We start from the raw sequence: 18,056 nt of genomic DNA on the forward strand, positions 1-18,056 counted from the left end.
AAACTCAGAAACTGGTATCACTGAACATATGTCATGTATTATTAATTTATTGTGTTGGCAATAGCATACAGATTTACGTCAAAAATAAAAATGAAAGAAGATTGAATGAAATTTACTGCAGTGCTAGTAAAATTTACATAAAAATAAATGTTTAATTAAATATTTTTCGTCACTTGCAGAAGGTACGGGATTGTAAATCAAGTGGAGTGAATTGAAAACTTTAGAAGTATCTTGTGGATACAGTGCACAGTGTTATGTTATTATAAATTTATAGTGATATCATCGAAAAATTTGCCGTAGTAAGTATTATGTCAAGGAACTTCAAGGCAATGTTTCTCCTTCTATAATCAATGAAGCTGTGTCTTTCCGATCAGGAAACGATATCAGGGTCGGTTCTTTGAACTTTTATCTCTATAATTATGGGGAGCGCGGCTGCATTTTATAGGGCTTCGATCGTGTTATTTTTAGATTGAGTGCGTACTTGAGATTAATTTACGTCTGTTTACTTGCGTTAATTGTCTTTAAATTTATCTCTATATGAATACCCATAATATAAAAGAGGATTATAGGCCTTAATCATATTATGTACTTAGCAATAACTAATTAATTTTGATATAAAAATGACTTGTTACTATTTGAAATAAATAAATATTGAAAACGTATATCATATTAATTAAATACATATAGTTACAGTAAAATGATGACAATGCCATAATTTACATATAATATATATTGCAAATTAATTATGTTAAGCAGATAATCCAGTCACATTTAACCTACATGGTACAGGAAACTCATATAAGGCAGTTAAAAGGTCATAACACTTGTCAATATTAACTGGCAGTTATTATAAAATGAACTTTATTGTTATCAATTAATACATAAATTACCATATGCATAACATTTTTGCAACTTTTCCTGTCTATTTAATTGTGTATTTGCTAATATTTTAAATTGAGTTGCTACACCGATATAATTTGTATTAAAATTAGTTTACTTCATTTTTGGTTGTTTTTAATAGTTCAGAATGATGAATAAAAAATAGACAACAAAATTTAAGTAGGATAATATTTGTCATCTAAGTTCATTTATGTACAAAATTATGTTTCTACTTTCCTTAAATAAATTTTAAATGACTAGAACTTTATGATTCATCATATTTTTATCAACATGTTTTTTGTATAACTATGTGAATTAAAATTGATTCCTTTTACAATATGTCACTAAATTTTCCATACAAAAAAAGAAAAAATATTACTAGAATCAAATGTAATATCATAACTCAAAATAACGAAAAACATATGATAATGATATGCAATGGAACAAAAACTAACAATCAGCAGAGATGAGGTCATAAGGATCAAGATGAGCTAAGTTTGTTGTTACAAGTGGGCGGCCTCAAAGGATATAAATAAGTTTCTGTACGCTTGGTGATAAATTTATCAATAGATTTTTTAATATTTTTATAGATTTATCAATGAATGAATTTAAATTATGAAAAAAAAAATATTTCAAAGGGTTTTTTGTTTTGCTACAATTTAACTTAAAATGACTCCATCTGTAAAAAAATCTTTAACCATTAGAAAACTATGATTTTGCTATGTAAATAATAAATGACAATATATTTTAATTAAGATAGGTTACTACCACACACTTTTTCTCAGTGTTTTCTATAGACAACTTTCTAAACATGTGTGCAAAAAAACTTGTTTATTATAGAATATAGATACAAAGATATTTATGGCTCTACGAGTAAAAGTGTTATTTAAATGTTTCAATAAATCTCAACATGTTTCATTGCATATACATATTTTATTACCAATCAATCAAAGAAAAATATTTACTTAGTACAATTAAAGCCTATTTAATCATTTTTTTTAATCTGTCCAGTAGTTCCTGAGATAAGCATGTTCACACAAACGGATATATTATGATAATGAATTTTCCTTGTACATTAAAATAGTAAAGTAAAATTGTTATCAACAAAGATATTGAATCATTTTCTATTGAAATAAAAATTTATTTACACAGATTATTGCAATACAAATAATGTTTTATAGCTTAATATAAATGAAGTTAATGTGAACTGATGCAATCTAATCATTGTACTATTGCTACATTTACATTTGTAACAATTAAAATATGTAGCGCAGGTAACCTCTGCTTTGAATGGATAATTAAGGCTTGTAATACTAAACTAATATGACCTTTAATAATAATATGGCCTAATATGGCCTTTGGGGATGTGGATTGTAGTTATTAATTCATTTATTATTTATTGTACGAATAGCAGGCTTGTGGCTCTAAGTATTTTCTTCTAATGCAAATTTTAGGCAGCGGAAAAATTTGTAGTTTTTAGTTACACAAATTATATTTTTTATGATAATATTAAATTCACAAAACCAAAGTTGCAGATGAATGCTCTTGCTAAATAATGTTATAGTTTAAAATCGGTGTATTTAATACCTTTATAATGAAAAAAACAAAATAATTTGGAAAATCCAAAAGTGCACGCCTCATAATTTTTTTTTAATAAATATTTATTAATTATTATTTTTGTTTATTTAATAACAATTAAACCACATCGAATCAGACCCTGAAAAATGAAAGGGTTCTATTCCTGAGCATACTCAAGCGTAAGAGAAAAAAAAAGACTCGATTAGTAAAGTATTTCGGTCGCTATCGTGTTAACAAGAAAAAGGATCCGCACATACAGACACACGGACGTCCAAGACAGAACTTTTTTAAACTGTTTTTTAACTAGTTTAAATAACAAAAATGACATCAAAAATATCATGAACGTTAAAAATAGTGTTTTTTCTTAATATGTGTGTGTATGTATTATCTTACAAGTGCAATGTATGATACATAAAGACATTTTAAGTTTGAAAAATCAGATGTTTTGCGCGAAGTGACAGTAGTACCCACCTCAACGCTTCGCTTATGAGGCGTGCAAAAGTAAGCATAGGTCCAATCCCAAGCGAATTTCTTTAAATATTTAAAACTGAAAATCAAAATAGATAAGTGAAGTTCCATCTCCCCTAGTGGGGTAAGGGGCAGAAGCATTATACATCTGTTTCACTGATCGTTATTTTAAGCGACAAGTAGGTGATCAGCCTTCTGTGTCCAGAATGAGACATTTTTTTTCTTCGTCTCCGCCAGGAATCGAACCCAGGACCAGTCGGTGCTACGCTCACGCGTCAACCACTGTACCAAGGAGGCGGTCGAAATAGATAATAAAGTAATATTATATCTTTCATTAACTAAATTCTTATCATCCGTCCATCCGTTTCAGGAGCCGCGCGGAGTGATAATGCACCACCATAGATAATTTACAGTAATCAATGTGAGTATTGACTTTAAAATATAATTTTAACCATAATATTATCTACTTCATAGTATGACTGTTTACATGTGGACTAAAATTCTGTAATTTATGAAAATATGTTCAGTAAGAGGAAATCGAACGAATTAAATTATGATAATAACTTGCATAAACCATACAACAATTATATTATTATTAATACCTTATTATTAATTAATAAATATAATTATATTCTGAGTATTGGATAGTAATTTAGTAACAGATAATAACACCACTACTACACGATCGAATATACAGGATTAGCTAGTTTAGATATTTTTTCAAGGCTCTTTGAAGCAGACCAACCAGAATACTAATTATAAGTGGCAGATATGCTGACCTCAATAATTAATGGTATTCGGGATGAAGGACAATTCTTTACCGATTATCCCATGATGTAAAATGAAATAATGTGTAAAAACTACGAACAGTGACGTTTTTGATTATTCCAAAGTGATAATTGATACACATTCGCGCGAATAGCGAGGCGAATGTCGAATACGCATCATATGTGAACAGCCACTATTTGCTTTATGATTTCACGTATTCGTGTTAAAATCAGTCTTTTGGATGAAATCAAACAGAAGACGAATGTGTGAATAGTGGTTCGCGTTAACACTCGATACGAATGTTGATCGAGTCACGAACGGAATAGGGAACGCGAATGTGTAGATGCAGCATGATATATATTACGCATTATAATGCATGTAGTTATTTCAAAAGATAATGGAGATAAAAACATAAATTGTATTGTATTCTAATTAAAATTTCAGGTTTTCATGTGAAATTAATCAAGTTTTTTCTACGTTTGTTTTGAGCGAAAACCATATATGTAATTATTCCGAAGTAAGGAATACTCTATATTCTTTACCTACTGGCGAACTATTAAAAGTTAAAACGGATTTAAATTGCGATTTAATTAAATTACTTACTTTACAGAAAGCCTTGTTACCGATATACTAATGTGGCCATATTCGCAAGTTCTGACGGTCATAAAATTATCTTAATTTTAATATAATAAATAGTCAAGCTCCCTCTACTATTTCTAACCTTCCTCTCACTTTAAATTACATTGAAACAGTTGCTATTATCTATTCTAGCGATTAGATCACTCACGATAAATTTTTACGCCAATATAAAATACTGATTTGATTAATTTATAACTGAAAACAAAACTGATAACGTACCACTGCAGTGGACGATATCAATTACAGAAGTAGTCGGTGCAAATAATATCTTTGTGGTTAAACGACATTTAATTAAAAATAACTGGCATTGTAAAATAATATGTTTTAATTAGTAACTTGGTAGAATCATTGTGTAGTGTGAATGAAACATGCGAATTTAATAGTTCGTTCTCGTTTTATCGATTTATTGTGTAGTTTTTGGGATAGTGTTTTCGTAAAGTGCAACTGTCTTTAATCGGTTTACAGTGATGATAATATGATAGATTGGTGTTTTTACAAGCTTGGTTCTTAACATTGAATGAACGTTGAAAACAATCCGCATAAATCGAACGAAAAATTTTTGTCCTTTTAAAATAAAAAAAATAATCCATAAAATATAGTAGTGTTCGTAGTTCAAAGTGCCTGTGATATATTTTATTCCTTTTTTAATCGAACTACATATTTTACACTACACGTAAATTAAAAACTTCACCATGTCCGCATATAATATGTGTATAGTAGCCAGAGCCAAAAGCGGGCTACCGTTGAACCCGCGTCGTGTCGTATCCGTGTCGGATGCTACAAATCGTGACGTATTCGATTTTGTTCCAAGTGTGAGCGACATGGCGTCTGTATGGAAACGCCTGCAGCGCGTCAACAAGCGAGCGGCAAAGTTCCAGTACACGGCTTCGTATCATAACATCGAGATCGAATTGACGCCGAAATGGTATGTACCCTGATTGTTATATGTGTAAAATTTGAAACTACCCACTTTTTTGTGCAGATTTTTTGTTGTTTGTTATTTTTGTATACAGTGTGTGAATATCGAACTACCCTCTTTTTTGGATAGATTTTTTGTTGTTTGTTGCTTGGAGGTGATTGTTTATAAATAAAGCGATCGGCTGTGAATTATTGTGCTGAATGTTATCTTAGAATCGGTTTCATTAGTTGCTGGTAGTATCGTTGATAATATGATTGACGTTATTTTTATACATTTGTCATTTAAATTGACAGAGAGCTAAATAGAACACACCCAGTTGTTATGACGGACCTTTATGTAATTATAGTTATGGGCAATTCACCTTCATGATGATCCTACTGAACCGATATTGATGAATTTTTCTTAAGTGTTAAATTGAGGAAATTAACACAATTTAAATAGGGATATATTAAGAGAAATCGACTAAAATAATCTACTTTTATAGGCTTAATTTCCTTGTATGCCAAAACGTGATTTCAATAAGGAAGTTTAGTACTCAAAAGCGTAATTACAATCACGATTGTAATAATTAACGTCTCGTTATTTGTAGGAAACCGAACAAACTAAGCATAGTGTGGACGAGGCGGTCGAGGCGCGTGGCCACCGAGCCGATGGACTGGGAGCCGTCGTTGAAGGATCCTATGAAGTAAGTACATCATCATCATCATCATCACCACTTATTTTGTTATGTTTGTTAGTACGAGCTTGGACTGGGATAGATTTAATGAAGTAACTCGTGTCATCATCATTTTTATCATCTTTGTAATTATTAGCATCTTCATCATCACAATTATCACTATCGATAATCAAAAAGTGAATATAATCAAAAGTGTCTTCATCATCATCACTATTACCAACGCCATCACCAGAATCACCACCTTTGTCATTCATAATTAACATAATCACCACTATTATTATCTTCATCATTATTAACGGCAGTTGCTGTAGCAATCTTAAAGCTATATTGTGCAATATTGGTGATAATCATCGATTAATTAATCTAGATTTTTTTTCTGAACTTGTGTACAATGAGTAGAAGAAAAAATGTTCTTTCTACTACCTATTAAAGCAAGTAGTGAAGTAAAAATATTTTCTTTCAGGGGTTCAGTTATTTTCGGCGTTCCCGAAAATCACACAGTGGCCGTGACGCTGTTCAGAGATTCACGGACTAATGAACTAGAGGATAAGGAGTGGACGTTCGTGTTGGAAGACGTGAGTTTTTGTTGTATTCACTTGTATTTTTTTTTGTGTAAATTATACAGGGTGACTGGAAATTCGACGTGATCCTTCAAAGGGGTTATACTAGAGTTCATTTGCAACAAATTAAGTCCAGCTAACCAGGGGTCAAAAATGGATGGTTATTGAGCTATGACCCTTTTCTTTTTGAGGTGAAGCAAGTTTTTTGGGCAAGTTTTTTTTTAAAGTGATCGCTCATTCTTCGGCTTTCAAAAAATATCAATTGAATGTTAAAAGTGTAGTAGTTTTTTTCATAATTAATTGTTTTTGGTAAAAAGGCAGAAAATTTTCATATCAAAATCCGTCATAGCTCAATAACCATCCATTTTTGACCCCTGGTTAACTGGACTTAATTTGTTGCAAATGACCTCTAGTATAACCCCTTTGAAGGATCACGTCGAATTTCCAGTCACCCTGTATAGTCGTTGAGTATGGCGAATGTTGTGTGAAAGTGCGAGTGTTACTTTTTATATTTATGGCTTCGAAGATGGTGGCAGTGGAACAAGCGTGGCGTTATGGATGGCGTGTTTTTGCGTGTTCTATATTTTAAATTTAGCTCTATTTTTTATTACGTTTTTAATTTAATTGCCCGTATTTTTTCCGTATTTGTGTGACACGTATGTATGTTCACCACAAGTAATCGTGTTGTACTTACTTCCTTTTCTGATTCGCTTGCCAAGTTTTTTTACCACCCGCAAAATCTCTTCCACCACATCCATTGACGCAATTTCGTAATGGATGTGATGGAAGTAATCATTCTGTTTTATGTTTTTATCAATAACGGGCAAGAGTTTTAAATCTCCTCTCTGCTTTCTCTAATCTACTCGGTTATCTGACACGTGTCCACCACCGGCAATCGTTTTATACCTTCTAACTATTTCTTCCTTTGACCCGATTTCTGGGTTCCAATTTACATTCGGATCATTTGTTTCGACGTACAAAATTGTATAGAATTCAAACTCAAACATTTATTTCAATTAGACTTCTTTTAGAAGCACTTTCGAATCGTCATTACATATTTTTAACATTTAACATTCGTTGACGTACCATGTTTCGGAATTCGTTAACGTAGGTGTACACCACTGGATAGCGTTTAATGTCTCCTTTTTATTTCCTCCTCTGACCTCCGCGACCTTCAAGCGTCTTATATTTCCTTTCTGTTTCGTCCTCTCACCTACCTATCATTTTGGCAGGTGTTAACCACCGGTAATCGTTTTATATCCTTCTCTTTTTCTTCCTCTGACCTACCTATCTCTTCGATAGGTGTCTACGACCTGCAAGCGTCTTATACACCCTTTCTGTTTATCTCTGACCTACCTATCTCTTCGCTAGGTGTCCACCACCTGCAAGCGTCTTATACACCCTTTTTGTTGATCTCTGACCAACCTATCTCTTCGCTAGGTGTCCACCACCGGCAAGCGGCGCCGCTTGGCCGCGTGCGCGGTGAACCTGCGGCGGCATGCGTCGCTGTCGCCCGCGCACCGCACGCTGCGGCTGCAGCTCGAGCCGCTCGGCCGCAAGCTGGCCGCCGCGCGCCTGCACCTCACGCTGCACTGCGTGCTGCTGCGCGAGGGGAGCGCCACGTGAGTGCGGGGGGTACAGACAGACATACAGACACACAGCTCGAGCCGCTCGGCCGCAAGCTGGCCGCCGCGCGCCTGCACCTCACGCTGCACTGCGTGCTGCTGCGCGAGGGGAGCGCCACGTGAGTGCGGGGGGTACAGACAGACATACAGACACACAGCTCGAGCCGCTCGGCCGCAAGCTGGCCGCCGCGCGCCTGCACCTCACGCTGCACTGCGTGCTGCTGCGCGAGGGGAGCGCCACGTGAGTGCGGGGGGTACAGACAGACATACAGACACACAGCTCGAGCCGCTCGGCCGCAAGCTGGCCGCCGCGCGCCTGCACCTCACGCTGCACTGCGTGCTGCTGCGCGAGGGGAGCGCCACGTGAGTGCGGGGGGTACAGACAGACATACAGACACACAGCTCGAGCCGCTCGGCCGCAAGCTGGCCGCCGCGCGCCTGCACCTCACGCTGCACTGCGTGCTGCTGCGCGAGGGGAGCGCCACGTGAGTGCGGGGGGTACAGACAGACATACAGACACACAGCTCGAGCCGCTCGGCCGCAAGCTGGCCGCCGCGCGCCTGCACCTCACGCTGCACTGCGTGCTGCTGCGCGAGGGGAGCGCCACGTGAGTGCGGGGGGTACAGACAGACATACAGACACATTTTCACACGCAACCGTCATCTTTAAGAAACTAATATTTTGAAACAGATAATGATTTATACACCAGGGTAGAAGCCTTTAAAAACAATAAAAAGAGAATAAAAATCGCAGTAGGATGAAACCCATTAGAAAAGGAGGGGAATATGATAAAAATAAAAGGAAAAATAAATTACGGTCAATCCGAGTTCGGGAAGTGGCAGGGGGGGAGCTTTTAAGAGAAAAAAATGGTCTCTCTCGATTTCCGACAAAACTACAAGTCCTACGGAAAAACGTTCAATGGCAAAGTTGTAGGTAATAAAAAGATCTACAACTTTTGCATTAACAATTTTTTCACATAACCTCAAAATTTAGGTGAAAAATTCAAAAAACCAAGATTTTGGTTTTTTATTTTTATCTACTTCAAAAAATTTTTTTTTTCTATGAAATTTGGTGAAAACTTACTTTATTATGTCCCAAATACACTGTAATTTATTTGATTGAAAATATTTATTTTTTCGCCTTATTTTGAATTAATACCAAAAAAACAACCTAATTTTCAATCGAAAATTCACCCGTCAAAATATCAGCGTTTTCCAAAAACTTGGGAAGTCATTTGTTCATTGAAATCTCTACTTTCATATGATGTAAAAAAAAATAAACATTACCATAGTAAATGTTCTCAGGAAATGCATACAAACAGTGTGACAATGAGCTTTTACTAAATCAGGCACACTTCTCGAACTACCTGAAATGTTATTATCGACAACATTTTGCTTTTGAATATGCTGTAAAGTATTATACTTAGAACAGATAATTTTTTTTCTTTTGAAATATTACCGAAAAGCCGATACAAGAGAAGATATAGAGTTCGAGAAGTGTGCCTGATTTAGTAAAAGCTCATTGTCACACTGTTTGTATGCATTTCCTGAGAAAATTTACTATGGTGGTGTTTATTTTTTTTTACACCATATGAAAGTAGAGATTTCAATGAATAAAAGTCTCCCCAAGTTTTTGAAAAAAGCTGATATTTTGACGGGTGACTTTTCGATTGAAAATTAGTTTGTTTTTTTGGTATTAAGGCGAAAAAATAAATATTTTCAATCAAATAAATTACAGTGTATTTGGGACATAATAAAGTAAGTTTTCACCAAATTTCGTAGGTAAAAAAAATAAATTTTGAAGTAGATAAAAATAAAAAACCAAAATCTTGGTTTTTTGAATTTTTCACCTAAATTTTGAGGTTATGTGAAAAAATTGTTAATGCAAAAGTTGTAGATCTTTTTATTACCTACAACTTTGCCATTGAACGTTTTTCCGTAGGACTTGTAGTTTTGTCGGAAATCGAGAGAGACCATTTTTTTCTCTTAAAAGCTCCCCCCCTCCCACTTCCCGAACTCGGATTGACCGTAATTAATTTTTGCTTTTATTTTTATCATATTCCCCTCCTTTTCTAATGGGTTTCATCCTACTGCGATTTTATTTTGTTTCAAAAATTATCTACTCTGGTCTATTACGTAAAAACTATTTAGTAATATGTGTCTTAATATCAACCAAATTTGTCAAAAATATCAATAACAAATTCTGTATTTTAGTTATGATAACTACTTTTTTATTATCTAAAATAACATTACCGTATTTAATTAAATAAATTAAATTAAGGAAAGCATAGTATAAATGGATTACCCTCATATTAAATAAATAAAAACCTTACAGTGACGAAGACATGCAGTCGCTAGCGTCACTGCTGTCTGTTAACAACAATTCGGATATAGCTGTGCTAGAAGATCTGGATGAAGATGATTACACCTTATCCGATAATTCTACTAGACAGGTGAGATATATGAAATTTTAGTATAAATATTTAATATTCTTATATATATGGGCGGATGGCCATAATCATCAGAATCACCCATATCTTCAGTAAATTATAATGTTGGTGGAAACAAATGAATCATCAATGTTACAACAAATGTTATGTAATCGCACAAATCTATGCGCTAGTAATTAGGGAATCACTTGATCAATCGCTTTTAATTAGTTTCGATACAACAATGCACAAGATTACTCGGAACAATAGCGATTCGTCGCAAACGTGGTGCTCTAGCCGTTCTTCGTTTGTAACCAAGCAACGTCTGCCGCCGACCATCGACGCGACGCTCCGCTAGACTGACAGTTGTCAAATCTCGTTCCGATGTAATTCTCATCAGCCAGTTATACTTCTACCAGCCAGTAATACTCCTACATATATAAAAATGAATCGCAAAATGTGTTGGTAAGCGCATAACTCGAGAACGGCTGAACCGATTTCGATAATTCTTTTTTTATTATATTCCTTGAAGTACGAGGATGGTTCTTATGTAGAGAAAACGTAAACATGTACCACGGGCGAAGCCGGGGCGGACCGCTAGTATTTAATATTTTGACTAAGATTTTCTGGATATGTTTTTGTTTAGGCATTGAATGTTTGGAATCAACGTATTTTTTGTGTTAGAAAAGTTTTTATAGCTTAACTAGTACTCCGCCCCGGCTTCGCCCGTGGTACCTACATGTTTAAACTATCCTATCTCTCAAGTTGGATCGAACTGCACATGGTGTGCGAATTTTATTATAATCGGTTAAGTGGTTTAGGAGTCCATTGAGGACAAACATTGTGACGCGAGATTTATACAATATTAAGATTAGCCTTGTGGTATCACTTTGGTAAACTTTGCTTAAAAAGCGTATTTTTTCATTGCATCAAATTTTGGATTTCTCGAAAAAATACTCTACGTGATCGAAACGCACATCACAATACAAATGTCATAAGCTTATAACTATATTGGTCGTAGAAGCTGATAATAACCATACCTAAAGTGTGCACTTTAAGGAATTCTGATATAAATTCAAACTAAGGTTCCAAAGAACGTTAGTAACAACACCAAAGCCACAGAAAATGACTAGTAACTTTATATTCAACATAAAATGTCCTAATTCCTTCCAGATGCTAGACCTCCGTCAGCAAATGGAGGAAATGACTCAAAGTCTTACAAACTCAGACATAGCAGCAACCCCCAACAGTGTTCAAAGTCTGAACTTCGACAGAACCCCCACCGCTCCACAAACCCCCTCCCCCACGACCCCCACGAACCCCTATAGCCCTATTAACCCCTATAGCCCCAATAATTCCGTGCCAGAAGAAGTGGCAACCCCCAAAAATAGGCCGGAGTACTTGAGCAGTTTGACAAAGGCCATGAGAGCAGAACCCAAGTTTAGTTCGACGCCGAAAGTTGTCAATAGTCAAGAGGAAAAAGTGGATAATTTGAAAGGTAAATACTAAATATTAAATGTGTAAATAGTAATAGTGCAGAGACAAAGTTTGTTAAGAACGTGCAAATTACCGGCTATTTTGGCGTACTATTTTGGTTACAAATTACATAAAAATTATTTACTTACTTTTTGATTATTGAATTATATGCTTTTATTTTTCTTATTCTTATTCTTATAATAAACAACCATTATTAATAATAACAACCACGTTTTTCCATAAATACCTTATACATATATGTTGCAGTCAACTCGTTATTGCTATTTGATTGAATGACTAGCCTGTTCATTGAATGATGACATTTAATTGAATGGCTTTTAAATGAAATTGCTTTTTACCACTTAGAAAGTATGGCAATACTGATGTCAATGAATTGAACAAAAAATATTTTTTCCAGGTATGGTTTTCAAACCGAAAACGGTAGCGAAACGGAACCTTAAACCACTAGAACTAAAAACAAATCTCAATAACATAAGTTTGGACACGAATGACAATGAAAAAGACGACGAAAAAACCCCCGTACCGCAAGATAGGTTGGCTTTACCCTCCGGGGAGAAGGATAAGACACCGGTAAGTTATATTATTTATTAGGTATACGTCAGAAAACACAATTGCTATAGAAATACTTGAAACCTCGCGGCACAGCAAGTTTATTATATTTTCTTTTATAAAAACCTAAGAAATGGTAATATTATGAGCATAGTGTACATATTTTAGAATCAGGAGTGTCTGTAGACCATAGTATAGACATGTAGACCAGTGCCCAAAATTTATTTCACTTAATACTTCTGTAGTAAAACGTCTAAGTCTTTAATAAATATTGAATGCAATCTATGTTCGAGTATATAAATGTTTATTTCTTGCGTCAATTAATTATTAAAACTTAACTTGCTACCTATATCGATTTTTTGGGTTTATCGCGCTAATTTTAGGTACAAATTTTGTATTAGCAATTTAAATTTTTTTTTATTGTATTGCGTAGTTTCATTTTATCAAAGCAGGCTTTGTTATAACATCACGCTTTTTTTTCTCCAATTAATGCGTGTGAAATTGCACCAGTAAAAAATATATATATATTTTCCAGATGGTAGACCTAGTAGAGTGGTGTAGGTCAGTGACCCGCGACTACCCGTCGTGTCAGATCAACGACCTCTCCAATAGCTTCCGGTCCGGGCTCGCCTTTTGTGCGATCATACATCACTTCCGGCCTGATCTTATGTGAGTATTTCATAAGCAAATAATGGAAAACTAGTCTTATAATTACGTTCAATAATTGTCCGTAGTTAAACTCTGCCTACGTGCGTATGAGGCAGAGTTTTTCATTGCATTAATGTTCAAAGTGAATTGTCACTTTAGTACAAAATGAAAAGAGAGGTTCGTTTGAATTAATGTTTTATGTAATATTTGTGAATAATTAAAATATAATATGTAAGTGAAAATTTACGATAAATGTAACAGTTTTAAGAACAATTTTATTTACTGTTTCAATATAAAATGCGTTATTATTATTTCGTTTTTTTATTGATTTTCCTAGTACTTGGTCATGTCCGTAGTTCTTTTTACGCTTACCTTTTCAGGTATCTATTATTACACTATTTTTAACTCCGACATCTCTTATTCTTAGAAAATCTTTTAAGCTGTTTATCATGTATTATGCGTATAGAAAACTCAATTTAAACCTGTTTATCATAATTTAAATCTATTTCTACCCCCACAGCGATTTCTCCGGGCTCCAACCGGACCAATCTGCAGAAAACGTTCGTCGTGCGCTCGACGCAAGCGCACGTCTCGGGATACCGCAAGTGTTGAGCGCTAACGATGTGTGCGCTAACAACGCGCCTGATAGACTTGCTGTAAGTCTATATTATGTATCTGTGCTTTTTCGATATACAGGGTGTCCCACTATTTTTATACTAAGCGCGAAAGAACTTGTAGTTTTGCATACACTGATCACGAACAAAATACTTTAAGTATTACAACAAAATTACGTCAAAAATTTTTTGTTAAATTTTTCCTGAAAATCCATGTTTTCTTCTCTAGCTTCGCGCAGCCGACATATACCGCTTCGCTAATATGAGCATTTTGTCTATGAAAACATAATCTTAAACGATAGCTCACGTGCGGGTGACAAAGTTGGGCGGGTTGCTTGTTATGGGGTGTACAGTGTACACATAGAGTTTTAAGAATTTATTTATTTATTTATACTTTATTGCACAAATATACCAGACAGAGAATAACAAGATAGGTACAATAATTGAAAAAATTCGTCTCGAAAAAATTCGAATTCATCTATTTGAAAAAAAATGTGTCTGGAATTTTATAAGTATTTTTTACGAACTCAGCGTATGCAAAACTATAACCTACTTTGAGCTTCGTACACCAACAGTGGGACCTGTATAACTATTTTTCCCAAAATTTACGTTATAGCAATTTTCAAAAAAATAGGGGGGAAGCTTATTCGTAGTGCCCTCTTCGGTCGAGTCTGACTTTAAACAGAGAGAGAAGCAAGATTAAAGAACCATAAATATATTGTAATAGGGAAACGACTTAATTTCTTTGTTTAATTTCAGGTAATGACATATCTGTTTCAACTGCGCGCTCACTTCACGGGCAGCGAGTTGCAGGTTGAACAACTCGGTAAGTTACAAATGTATTGGCAATACAATTATTCTATGTTTACGACTTACTTTTATATCTCCTTATGTAATTAGTACATTATAACTCTTTATTACCTTCCTTAAAATAATTAAAATGTCTATCGCTCGATGAAATCGCTACTATAAATGAGTGTTCAAAGTTTCAATGTTTCTGTCATATTGTATTATTCGAAATATTTAACAAAAACTAGACAATTCACTCATCGAATATGTATGCTTTAGGAACACCTTTTATTTAATTTATGTCCATTTTTCCCAGGTAACGACGAAACGGAATCCTCCTACCTAGTGGGTAGACACGACACGGACGACAGTCTGCCCCCGGAACTATTTTCCCGGGAAGTTAGCACCCGGCGGTCCAGGAATATCATGGATAGACCGCCTGTGCTGTGAGTTTTTTTATTTAAGTAGGAGATGTATAGGAAGAAAGTTTTTCTTGTAAAACTTAGGTTATGAAACTTAGACTAAAATAATCATAATAAATAATAATTAGTAGGCTGTATATTGCTTATTCTATGCAATTTTCGACAAGATTACGTAGTAGATCTTTAAGTAGATGATATACTGTTAAAAATAAAGTATTGCAAAGTAGTGAAAAATTGGTAAGAGATTTGAAAAATATTGATTAATTAAATTTAAAAAAATACATTAAAAAGAAACTTATTTTCATAAAATTCCCAACGTATTAAAGCTTTCCCATTCTATGACAATCGATACGTCCGCTATTTACCAAACGAATCGTACAATATTTTCAAATCCTTTCACATCAAGTTTTTATATCTTTAAAGTTTAAACACCATCCCAACTCGTCAAAATCAATCATTTCCTACTCCAAATCAATTAATTTTCACCAAATGGTTAACAGAAAACAAGAGTCCCAAGACTCGCGTAACTCCGTCGACCTGTCCCCGGACAAATCTCCCGGGATAAAGGACATGAAGGACATGCTGCTGCAGTCCAAGAGTATCCTGGGCAAGATGCTGTCCCCCGCCCGGGAGAGGGACAAACCGAGCGCCAAGTGGTTCGATGGGAACACTGAGGTAAGTGGTGAAATAATTCATTATAGGGCTAATTTTTCAATCCTTGGTTAAAACTTATTCGACGAATAACGTATGAAACTACCATTTCAAAATGTATTCTTATTGCCCGCAATTGACAGTTTACGTGACATTTTAATATTATCGTGTAATACTTTATTGGACGGATAAGTTTTAACCAGGGATTGAAAAATCGGCCCTTAGTGAGCAGAATATAAAATGGACTCTGTGTGTACGTATTTTAGTATGTGATTTCGCAATTTTAAACTGAAAATTATACGATGTACTTGGCACTCATTTTTTTAATTTCAATAACGATTTATTTCATTTAAATAAAATTAAATCTAAGTAACGTTAAATAAAATTTAAGTACAAGTGTTATTTCCTAACATAGGTGTTAACTGTTAATTCATTTGAACAGATAATATGATACATTACATTATACTGATTATATTATGTTATTATTTAAAGATTTTTGATTGGGTTTATTAATAATGCAAATAATAAATTTCAATATAGACAAAACTTATTATACTCTATTTAAAAGTAAAGCTTTATAAACTTAAATTATTATTTAGAAAACTAACTACACGATATATTTTTACCATCCAATATGTTAATCTATGGCTAGATCATTTTCGATGTGACTTTATTCACCAGCCCCTCCCGCGACCGGACAAGCTGATGACTCGCAAGGAGCTCACGGATCCATTCGGGTCTGATGATGAAGAGGATCCGCCGCAGAATGCAACAGATAATAATAGCCGTGAGTTAATTTTTTATTTGCTCGTTTGTAATAATAAATACAAAAATAAATTTTGTGCGTGAAATTGTGGGTAGTTGTAGAAATTCGGTAGTTATGGAAATATTGATTGTATACTTATATTTTATGGTTCTTACTTCAATGTTTTTGAATTATCTACTTTCCGGTGTATGCTCAATTGCACTGAGTGTGCTTTATTTTAATAAAAAATGAATTTCTTTTCGTCACACTTTAAGGCTTATTTGCTTATTTACATAAATATATAAATTGAAATCGGCCCGTCGAAATTTGAACGTCTCATATAGTGAATGTCGAAATCGATGATGACTGCATACCATTTTAGATATAAGTAGTGATGAAACATACATTCAATAAATTCTAAATTTATATGATACAGAAACAGTGATATATATGTACTAAAATATACCCATTTATTATATCACTTTAACAGCAAAAACAGAACAAAAACTGAGCATCGAACCGGCGACCACAGACCCTCTGAACGTGATCCAACTTCAAGAGAAGGACAAACAGACACCACCGTCCCCAGAACTGCCGAAACCAACACCGGTATGTTAAACTATTATTTATTTATTGTTTTTGCTTGTTTGTTTTTACCCCCCCCTACCCCTAGATAATCGATAGTTTAAAATTTAGTTTTTTCATATTTCAAGTCTAAGTTCCCCCGATTTTTTGTGACATAATTTTTCATTATGGGTCTTGAGCTATTTCCACATTGTTGATAGGAAAATTTGTGACGGTAATTTTTTTTACAGTTTTCATATTGATTTAAATTAGATTATCTACTACAATGTTAATTTTACAAGGAAAAAATGTTTAGTAGTTATAAAGGTACTTTTTTCAATGACCATTACGTCGTATTACGATGCCATACATAATAAACATTAATTTATTTACTTGATTAATACACAAACTTGTTAAACTACTATATTGTCACATATTTTATTATAAAAACTAAACAACATTTGATGTAAAATAGCTCAAAACTCAGCTACATTAAAAACAAAATTACATAACAACTCATCTAGACTAAACCATATTCATTTGTTCCATCCCCCAAACCATATCGGCTTTGTGTGATCGCTTCCCATTGGACGGACGAAACGCTACACACCTGATTGGCTAATACAAAACGAAATAACGCTTTCCGATTGGTCGAACCGTCGAACCGCTTGTGTGTGATTGGCCAGCAATTGTTGTCGCGTCACGATGAATTGAAAGAGAAAGCGAGACAGCTGCTCGAAGCGACTAAAAGGGAGGCGAGGGAAAAGGACAGAGCTAGGCGGAGTTCTAAGGAGAGAGAGGGACAGGTGAACGGCAAGATTGACAGTCCTAAGAAGGTAAGTTGCTTTGTGAAGGGTTGATGTTTTGTGTTGTGAAAAAATGAGGTATTGAAATAAAAAGGGCGCGAAAAAGTGTGGGATTGTTTTAAGCTTGCAAACGTTTTTGGGAAAATGTATCATCAGGTCAAGTGGTTAGATTAAAATACAAAAATGTTTTTTTTAATATAAATACATATATATGTATATAGAAATGAAAAT

At 34.4% G+C, this 18,056-nt stretch overlaps 1 protein-coding gene across 3 annotated transcripts in view; it reads left to right on the top strand.

Moving 5' to 3' along the window:
- Window positions 1–75: 75 nt before the first annotated feature.
- Ehbp1 (Eps15 homology domain containing protein-binding protein 1) overlaps window positions 76–18,056 on the top strand; it is a 28,436-nt gene continuing 10,455 nt past the window's right edge. Inside the window, exons 1-17 of one of the 3 annotated variants that reach the window (XM_089711758.1) lie at window positions 76–299; window positions 3,296–3,346; window positions 5,144–5,257; window positions 5,841–5,936; window positions 6,391–6,502; window positions 7,928–8,109; window positions 10,447–10,564; window positions 11,714–12,038; window positions 12,435–12,607; window positions 13,122–13,255; window positions 13,755–13,890; window positions 14,608–14,674; window positions 14,954–15,083; window positions 15,560–15,734; window positions 16,392–16,497; window positions 16,946–17,064; window positions 17,706–17,855. In XM_089711758.1, the coding sequence (XP_089567884.1) occupies window positions 5,154–5,257; window positions 5,841–5,936; window positions 6,391–6,502; window positions 7,928–8,109; window positions 10,447–10,564; window positions 11,714–12,038; window positions 12,435–12,607; window positions 13,122–13,255; window positions 13,755–13,890; window positions 14,608–14,674; window positions 14,954–15,083; window positions 15,560–15,734; window positions 16,392–16,497; window positions 16,946–17,064; window positions 17,706–17,855 (2,127 nt within the window). In that variant the 5' untranslated portion in view covers window positions 76–299; window positions 3,296–3,346; window positions 5,144–5,153. The other 2 variants (XM_089711756.1, XM_089711757.1) reach the window with 2 other exon arrangements.

This window comes from Colias philodice, chromosome 27 (genome assembly GCF_061535455.1).
Source record: "Colias philodice isolate Cphi_HAF_F1 chromosome 27, ilColPhil1 Martin Lab GWU primary, whole genome shotgun sequence".
Classification (NCBI taxonomy): domain Eukaryota; kingdom Metazoa; phylum Arthropoda; class Insecta; order Lepidoptera; family Pieridae; genus Colias; species Colias philodice.